The 10,176-nt window shown below is 37.3% G+C and overlaps 1 protein-coding gene across 1 annotated transcript; it reads right to left on the reverse strand.

Annotated features, from left to right (window-relative positions):
• Positions 1–396: 396 nt before the first annotated feature.
• LOC118275381 (uncharacterized) lies at positions 397–9,483 on the reverse strand. Its single transcript, XM_035593310.2, has 7 exons — positions 9,170–9,483; positions 5,018–8,942; positions 4,483–4,674; positions 3,239–3,358; positions 2,598–2,855; positions 2,124–2,312; positions 397–1,516 (listed from the first exon to the last, which is right to left on the reverse strand). Exons 1-7 carry the CDS (start codon positions 9,292–9,294, stop codon positions 1,439–1,441), a joined length of 4,887 nt encoding a protein of 1,628 aa, XP_035449203.2. The 5' UTR covers positions 9,295–9,483; the 3' UTR covers positions 397–1,438.
• Between the last annotated feature and the right edge of the window lie 693 nt (positions 9,484–10,176).

The following is a 10,176-nucleotide window of genomic DNA, read 5'->3' on the forward strand; positions in this document are numbered from 1 at the left end:
GGGCCGCAGTGAGAATTCCTGGACATTACGCGCCGTAATTTAATTTCCCATTAAAATCACAAAATACGAATATGTGGCTGCCAATAAAGAGGGACAGAGATAACTAGAATTTATTTATTAGTGTTGATAAGCCTGCGTTTGGCAACCAACCAGCTTTCTGCCTAGATTAAAGACTAAATGTGGCTGAAGATGGTGCACAGACTTACAAAGTACCATATTCACTCTGACTTTGAAAATACCCGGGTTGTATTTCTCAGGAAAATAGAAGGTGGTAGATTTTTCAATTCCCTAGCTGCACGGATTGGGTTTCGATAAATTTCAGTAGCAGTAATAAGGCAGTTATCCTTTAGTACTCACTCTCCATAACTTCAACGAATAAAGGGATACAAGAAAAAATTATTACTTTGTGTTACATTTATTTTTTTAAATTGGCTACAGGCACATTCATCAATCAATCAAGTTCATATTTATACATTCCAAGTATTACCTGACTAACTGACTATACAAGGATAAAATCACTTTTAACTAAAATAGACAAACGATATGTTCAGTCAAAAAACTGTCCCTCCGCATTATTGTCATCAGGATTGGTTGCCAGAAGACTGGCAATATTCCTGCACATAAGGCAATACTTATCGCCCTTAAACAAAAAGCCAGAAACTCTGAAGCCAGCCCTCTGGTTACAAAAATTGACAAACTGCGGACTGTTTACTAAATTAGTCATACACTTGGACCCCAAATGGCTCAAATTACAAAAATAACATCATGTTTCATGTTTTAGAAAATCCAAATATACAATTTTCTTGAGGCAATGATGTAAATCAGTAGACAAATGTTGACGAACGAAACTAGTAATTCCGATTTTAATGAATATAAAATCATCAGAAACAACGAAGCTAAAGTTATACTTGTATTATTGCAGTACCCTTAGTATGAGTTTGCTTTACGATTAAAGTAATCGAAACAAGTGCGCTTTCGGCGCTCTGATTGACCGGCTCGAATAAACCAATCAACCAGAGCGTCGAAAGCGCTCTCGTTTTGATGATAACTTTAAATGCAAAGCTAACTCATACTAAGGGTACAGAACCTTGTATTATAGACATGTAGAACAATAGTTTGTATGGTTATTGCTACACATTTAGAGATAAAAATGACATCGACAATCTACGTGTAAATACTGGAGAGAATTCGTGGGCAAAAGCTTACTATTACATATTTACCAATCTATTGAAATAACAAACGAATACAACATTGTCTGACATTTGAACGCAACTTAATATAAGTGCAATAAAAAGGAAATTAATACTATAAAACTTATTAAACTCCTTTTATTTTATATAATAATATGTACACATTGGCTCATACCAAACAAAGATCACGGAATACATTTAATATTAAGGTAAACGTGAGATTTAATCTACAACACTTAATAAGAGACTTATAAAATCATTTCTTGTAATATACTTAAGGGTATCTTCCATATATACAAACTTCTGTCTTTATAGCCTGCAATAATCTGTAACAGATAAAAAAAATGTTTTATTACATATTATTATTATACAAGAACTACTATTTATTATCTATTATATAAAAATAAGTCGGGTTTTCCTTCCTGACGCTATAACTCCAGAACGCAAGAACCGATTTCCATGGTTTTGCATTCATTGGAAAGGTCTCGGGCTCCGTAAGGTTTATAGCAAAGAAAATTCTGGAAAAATTCCAAGAGAAAAGCGGGAACACTGGGAAAATTATTGGTGGCGAAACGGAGTTTGCTAGTTTTGTATAAAAAACTCCATAGATTTTCATGAAATGTTTGTATTACTACTGTACTAATATTTATATATTAGTAATAGTATTTAGTTATACTCTTATTTTACTCTTCATCATCATCATCAGCCTGTTCTTATTCATTTTGCCCTTTGCAAAAGTTAAAATTCTGCATTTAAAATAGAAAATCCATAATAGATTCCTGATTTTCTATTTGAATATAAAAAATATTAGTAATATGTATGCAACCAGTTATCTTTCTGCCAATTTAAACCTACTCGCGGTTTCTTCGGTCTGAGCAGCTAGGTGGAATGGTGCAGAAATAGCTAGTATCAAATATAAATATTTTTGCTCACCTTGCTGCCAACAACGGCGAGCGATAGCAACATAAGGCTGGGTCCTCGCAGCTGCGCGAGTGGCCTGACCTCTCCCTCTCTATACACGTATATGCATCCGTCGTAACATCCCGCGAACAACAGCCCGCCAGTCGCACGCAGGCACACCGCACCCTTGCCACCCTCGTGGCAACCCGTGTGACCTCCACTCTGCAAGAATTAAGGTATCAAATTAGTTAAATTACACATCATCATGTAATTAATGCATTTTAATCTTCGAGAGGGCCACATAAACAATGTAATATTTACTTTTCACTAGTTATGTTATAAGTCTTCTGTGTTGGAGGTTGAGTATTTTGCTATACAATGACCATCTTTCAAACCGGATTCAATTTGCAAGTTCGATCAATATTCTGATCAACAGTCGACAGGTTTAGTAGTCGCGCATGCGATCACTAAAAGACCTACAAATTAACTAATAAAATGAAAACTTACAGCATAATCAAACACATGTATCTGGTGGCTGCTAGTTCCACAGTACACCTTCCCATCTTCGAACAGAAGAGTGTACACAGTCATCTTAGGCCCGGAGAGCGTTCTCAGCAGTAGTCCAGACTGGGCATCCTTGATGGTCACATCTTCAGACCGGGCAGCCACCAGCAGGACCTTGCGAGCTCCCTCCTTCATGGCACGTAGCGCTAGGATCGACTGCTCCGAGAACTTCACCGTACTCACTGGTATTAACATGTTATTCTGAAATTGAGAGAGAAATGTTTAAGTATGTCGGTTATAATTTGTTGTTTGCTGTTCCAGGAAGCTTGGAGTCATCCTTGGAGGAGAATGTACAGTTAAAAAAAAAACATATCTTTCTCAGATTCGCCGTGTGATGACAGCAGAATAGAATAAATGTGCAGACCCCACCCCTATTCTTTTTTAGGGGTGTTGTAAGAGTCGACTAAGAGACAACCCATTTATGACAGAAACCGGGATTCACGCATGGAAATTATAGCAAATCTTCTTATGCGGAGCAGATCCATAGTCCAGCAGTGGACTAATACAAGCTGATAATGGCTTAAAACTAGCCGTAATTTCTCCAACAAGTTCTAAGATCACATATTTCCATTTGAGATGCTCACCTTACATTCAAACTGCAGTACAAAGCCAGTCCTAGTGCCGACGAAGACAGTGTCCCACGCGCGGTCCATCGTCTGTATGGGACTGAGAACATTGCACTCCGGACCCTTTTCCAGACCCGTCTGAAATGTGACACAAAATATACGTGAATTTCGGAATCAAAATTCTTTTTTTGTTTTTTGAGGATGGAATATCATCCAAGGACATCTCCCGCCTTGAGGGAGGCGAGAGGGGTGTCAGACTCTTACTGACTTAAAACCCACCCTGTTCCTACTCCTGCTATTCGAGCCGGAGCCCCGGTAACCCGCTACGCAGTCGTAGCCGTAGCCCCAGTAGCCCGCGAAATAAACGCACATAAGTGCCTAGAATAAGTTTGAAATCTACTGCCCCATTTATGGAGATAGATAAATATGTGTTTAATATGTTTCTTTATAAGATAGGACAAACTCAGATGAGTCGCGATGAGTAAGCGATTAACACCGCCCATGGACATCCGCAACGCTATACGACTTATATACTCCATCCGCCTCGTAAATATGTGTAGTCTATTTCATTTACACTCGAGTTTTCATTTAATCTAGTTACTGAAATTTCAAACTAAAAAAATGCACTTATACTAACACAACTGCCGGATCTGTTATCATTATCTCTTTATCTTCGGATGACACCGGATATTGCTGTCGTGTGTACGATAAATCCATTCTAAACTTTAAAATATTCACACTATGAACGAATGCATATAGCCTTGAATTTGACACTTGTACATAAATAATATGATCCATATATAGAGTAGGATCGATTGTTCAGTATTTATTTATAGTATAGATAAACATAGTGTTCTTTGTTGCTAGATGCTTTTAAAATTAGTTGAATGTGGGTGTAATATTATGTACCTTACATGCACTTTTGCTTTAGGTATCTTCGGGTAATACATATTAGGTTTCATTACCATTATTATGATTGTAACAGATAAATGTGTTATGATGTCATTATACGTAGGCGTAATAGTTAAAATGTGCAGATTCTTTATTGGTGTCGCGATGCCAGACCGTAGGCCATAGGATATACCTGAGTTGTGGTTGCTTTTACAAACGATACACTCAGAATCAGACGGCAACAATGTGTGCTTGTGACCCACAGAGGAATAAAATCTGTGACACTATGCGCAACAGTTGTTTACCTAGACATTGGTTCACGGTTTGCAGAAATATGTAGACAAATTAATTTGTTACAATATGTAACTTACCGCCAAATCATAATAACGTATCCTTGAGTCCAGAGATCCCGTGTACACCGTGGTGCTACCCTTCTCCTTGACAATGGTGATGCAGGTGACGGCCAAGTTGGACCCTCGTAACGTGGCCAGCAGCTGTCCGTCACCGCTGAAGTGGTACACGTTGCCGTCCAAACACGCTGCTATGAAGTCACTCTCTATGCACTGGAATTTTGAAATATTTTTATTAGGTTTTACTAACACTACTCTATGACAAAAACGTAATGATAAATTACCAATTACGAGTGAGCGAATTTTATGATTTTTGAAACATGAACTTCACTAAGTTTCTAATTACGCACATAAAAAGCTGAATAGTGAAATAGGTAAAATGTTTAAATATAAAGATTATTTTGTTTGTTTTAATCAAAAGGAACAGGTGATATAAGAAATAATGTAAACACGTAGACGTGTACTTTGATTACCCATAAAACTATTTTATGATATCAGAAATAATGTTATTCGCTAAGAATGTTTTGGTAGTAAAAAAATGGAATGAATTACTCACTTCAACGGCTAATACGGCGTCTGCATTCCCGGTGACGGTAATGGTGTCCCGTCGCAGTTGCTCGTCATTGGAGTAATCATACGTCCTGCACTCTGCCACGTGACCCATACACCCTGCACCAGCTTCGTCGGAAGACGACTGACTATTATCCAATATCACATCCTCACAAATGTTCCCTCTTCCCATGTCTTTATCCTCAATACACTTAACTTCACAATTATCCCCTATAACTATATCTTCTGATACATCTAACATATCAAATTGGAGATCATTAACCACAGTTTCCTCCACCCGACTTGTGGAGGGTTTTTCTTCGGTCTCTTCAACACTATAAACCTCCACCAAGTCAGGACTTGCAGGATCTGTATATTCGAGGAAATCGTCGGATTGCTGAGTTTGACAGGAGTACGAGGCCTGAGACTGTGGAGAGGACTGAGAGAGTTGAGAGTGCTGCGAGGATTGCGAGTTCTGAGAAGACTCAGAATGCAGATAAATCTGAGATCCTTCCTTAATAAACTTCGTCACATCAGTTTGTATAAGAACCACAGAACAGGCCTTTAAATCAAAAGGAGTCGTATTCACATATTTCACAGGCTTTGTCCTTCTCGTCATTTTTTTCTTTGACTGTGGCTGTGGTCTTTGAGATTTCTTTTTGTTTTTAGCTTGCGGCTCCTCTAGGTCGTCTAATGATATAATGTCTTCTAGAGGTCTGTCATCAGTAATTATCTGTTCTAGCAGAGATATGTTTGGAGTTTTAGCTTTCTGACTTCGCCTAGTCATACTTGTCGTGGGACTTTCGGAGTGTTTTCGTTCTTGTTGATGAACTTTTGGTCTTAAATTACGTTTTCCGACTTTCGTTGAATCAGAACTTTCTTCTTGAACAGTCTCCAAAGCTATTTGCTCTAATTCTTCTACTGGTATGTTCGTGAAATCATCTACGATCGAGTCGGCACTAATCATATTATCCGACAATACGTCGTTATCGTCACCTTCCTTATTTTCATCATTGTCATGAGTAGTTACATTCAGAACAGTCATACCTAGAGTGGGCATGCTGCTTGAACATGCATCTTTGTTTTCTAAAGAACTGTATAGTTTGAATTTTTCTTGTAACAATATTTGAATTTCCAAGTCTATTTCCTTCATCCTGTCTATCACACCTTCTGGATTAGACATTGTTGTTGAGGTATCTTCACTCACTTCTTGGACATGTTTGATTATGATAGGGTCAGTTTGGACAAGTTTTGTAACAAACCTTTTTCTTTCTGTTTGTGTAAATCTATTGGCGAAGGCACCGGTACTTTTAATTTGATTAGTCTGTGTCTCCTTTGTTATCAGCCTTCGAATAACTTGAGTACCAACATGTTTTGTTTGTGGTGTCTTGTTGCGTGAAGGAGTTGTGGCACCTACTTTGAATACATCCTCAGGAGTTTTTGTAGGAGTTACAGCAGTAGCTGTGTTTCTGTGTGCTTGGTGTATAGTCACTGCCTTTTTGGGTTGTTCCACAAACATATCAAAAGTCTTAAGTTTATTTTTACTAGAGTCAGATTTAGTTGGGGTTTGATTGCTTGCATTTATATTATCTTTAGGACTTAAAATAGTTTGACTTGATGTACTAGAATGTCTCTTTCTACTTGATTCACCATCTTTTTCCTTTTGTTTTTTAGGAGGATCTTTCCTCTTGACATATTTATCAGAATAACTTTTATCAGCTGCATCAGCTTTTTTGCTATCCTTAGTTTCTTTTGATGAGTCTTCCTTATTTGTAAAAATACTAAAATAATGCTTTGGGGCTTCATTGCACTTTTCTATTGACTTAGATAAGGTATTACTAGAACTAGGTACACTAGAGCTGCTCGGTTTATCTGCCTTTACTGGTTCTGGTTGGCTGCTATTACTTTTCTTTCGTTTTTCTTTGCGGTGAGAAGGTCTTTGGTCAGTGGACCGTTTCCTTGAACCTGATGGAGGTGTCTTAATAGTATTTGAGCTACCTGCTTTTTCAGTCTCTTTGTCAGTATCTTTAGCTTGAGGCACATGCTCTTGTTTTATTTTAATGTTTTTCATTTTATGAACATTGCTGTCAGGAGTTTTTGGGGCTGGTGGTGTCTTTGTCATCATACTTTCATTTCGAGAATCGAAACTTGTTACTTCTTGCTTAATTGTTATACCTATATCTCTAAGACTTTCTGTGCTGCTGACTGGGAATAATTCTAAAGGAGCTTGAGCAATGGATTGCAATTGCTTTTCAATTTCATTATCAACTTGGGGTATTTCATTTTGAATGGGCGGAAAATTGGGTGGAGTTCCTTTAGCTGAGAGGTCATCATTCTCAAGAAAATTGTGGTCAACAGCCACATGATACTGGCGGTCTAGCTCAGCAAATGTATCTTCATCTTCAGATATCTGGTCTGAGCTGTTGAAAAGAGGCATTGGTTCTTCTTTGCTTTGAAAAGGTTCCTCAACAGGATTCTCTAAGCTTTTCCTTAGATTTTTCCTTTGGTTTTCTATACTCTGTCGTCTGTCCTCAATGGTGTCATTTCGTTTTGAGGGGCGCCTCTCAAATAGAGGCTTTACATCTTCATACTGTGAATTATGATTATCGTAATCATAACCCACACTGTTACCATCTACAATATCAACTCTATTTAAATTATCATAATTAATTGATGAAGTTTGGCTTTGATCATAGCATCTGTCTTGTGTGTATTCATCATAATTGTAATTATTTCCATAGAGGTAATTTGATTGATCATCTGTTGCCTGTTGAGGGACCTGCTCCTCAGGTGTGTCATATCTTTGGTCTAAATCTGAAATCTGAAGTACCCTGCTTAGCTCGGCCATTACAATGGGCTTAATATCTTCAAGTAATACAGTGTCCTGAGGGTCTAATAGACACTGCATTTGTTTCATGAAAGTATCCTCATAGATTGTATTCTTGTCATTTTGTATGAAGTCAGAGCTTGAACTATACAGAGATTTTTCAGCAACAGATCTTAAGTGACGATTCAGACTATTCTGTGACTCAGTAATTAAACTGCTGATAGCATATTCAAATTTTGTTGATGAACCTGGGTCATCCATGAGCTTATGCATTTTATCTTTATCCATCTTAAACAGTTGATTAACAATGTGCGATTTCATTTTATCACAATTTGATTTGACATTGGGTTTATGTCTAGGAATTCTCTTTTTAGGTGTCGGCTCTGGCTGAACCTGAGTATTTACATTTTCACACACCTCTGGCTCACTGTTTCTTTGGGGGATAGGTTCATCATGGGATGTCTGTGGCTCATTGCGGTTCATTAACCTCTTCCTGATTATATCTACAGTATCATCTACAGATCGGCTAAATGAGGTGTTATTAGTACTGCTAATAGGTCCAGAAGTGCTGCCATAGTGGTCTGAGGCTGGTGGCCTGTGGCCTGTGTAATCAGTATATTCTACTGCAGGTACCTTATTTCTTTCTGAGAAATCATGCCTATAAGGTTTTTGATTTCTGTCTTCATAAGAGCGCTTTTTATAATCAGGAGCTGGATTTGTCCATTGCGTTATCCGTGGCTGATTGAATGTCTCTGGTGTTGAGTGTACATGTGGAGTTAGTCGATGGTCTATGTCTCCCATACTGTTGACATGGCAACCCTCAGGCTGGACATTTTTATAGAAACTAGATGAACCTTTGTATGCATTACTATTATCTTTGGATCTGTCTCTATGATGGGTACTGGGATATTGGTTTTGGTAACCTTGTCTTGGCCGTTGGTGGTGCTCTCTTTCTGGCATTCTCTGATCAATTTGGTGATGGTTATCTCTATATTTATGTCTTTCATGATGTTCTTGTCTGCCATGGTCTTCTGAATGTCCTCCATGGGTTGAGTAAGGTTGCGTATTTCTCTGGCTAGAACGTGTGTTGTTGGGTGGCGGGAATCTGAAATACAACATTTTGTTTAATAAGAAACATGATCAAACAAAATTTAATACGGTACGATTCAATTAACATTGAATCTGTGGTGCATAATCTACAATTTAGGAGTTTTATTGACGTTTTGTCACATATACATACACAGATTTTTTTAATTCAAGGTACACGAGATATTGGCGCGTCCGTGATGCAATGTTCGCAATAGCTGAGTTATATAGTTTAAATGTGCTCACCTGGGGCTTTCGAGTAATGGATAGCTCCTAGGAGGTCTAAACCTTGGCGGCCCATTGCCTCTGGGCCTAAAATGCCTTTGATTTTCACTTCTCCATCCTCCGATGCCAGGATGACCTCGCCTCATTATTTCACAACTAACACATAATTAGCCACAATACACCGACACTCCGATTTCACTTAATTTTAGTGTTTGAAATATGTATCTTATTACACGAAATAAGTTGATAATCACAAGAAAAACAAGTTTGATCAATTGTCGCGCCGAATAAAAATACATACACGGACATGGAATCCATTTGACATTAAATATGGATAATTGCCAGTAATAAAAATGTCAAAGTCAAAATCAAAACTTCAACTTGACTGAGACTAATGAAGTTGCTAGGTTTTTTGGATTTTTATCGTGTTTTATTTAGTCTGAGTTTGGTTTCACTCAAAATATCTTAAATTCAAAAAAATCATTCATTTTTATTTAGGAATACTTTTATTTTTTTAATTCCTCGTATTTTCACAAATAAAATGAAAATCTACCAAATCGAATAACATTTTCTTACACAACATTTGAATATATTCCTATTAACTTTTATTTTTAAGTACATACTTACCTAATTATAACAAAAATATAATAAAAAACAAAGAGTATTTTTAAGTATTTAATGCGGAAAAATCCATAATATAAGTATCAATTCGGATGATGTCGAACTTATTTTATTCCAACTCGAATGCAAATTACATAAAAATTATAAGTTCTCTTCGAGTTAGAATTTTTAAGTTCTAATCAGAATACGTACACATTGTGTAGACCTGTAGGAAGGGTGTTTCAATGCCATCACTGCAAACAGTTGTTGTGTAAGCGTTTTATTTACGACATCTCAGTTTCATAAGAGTAGGTACCTGCGGGTCCCTGTTCATTCTAACATCGAAATCCATTTAAAATCCCCAAGAAATAGTTGTATATAATACCTACTATAACAAAAACAAGGAGAGGTTGAGAATATGTGATATG

Source organism: Spodoptera frugiperda, chromosome 8, assembly GCF_023101765.2.
Source record: "Spodoptera frugiperda isolate SF20-4 chromosome 8, AGI-APGP_CSIRO_Sfru_2.0, whole genome shotgun sequence".
Lineage (NCBI taxonomy): Eukaryota > Metazoa > Arthropoda > Insecta > Lepidoptera > Noctuidae > Spodoptera > Spodoptera frugiperda.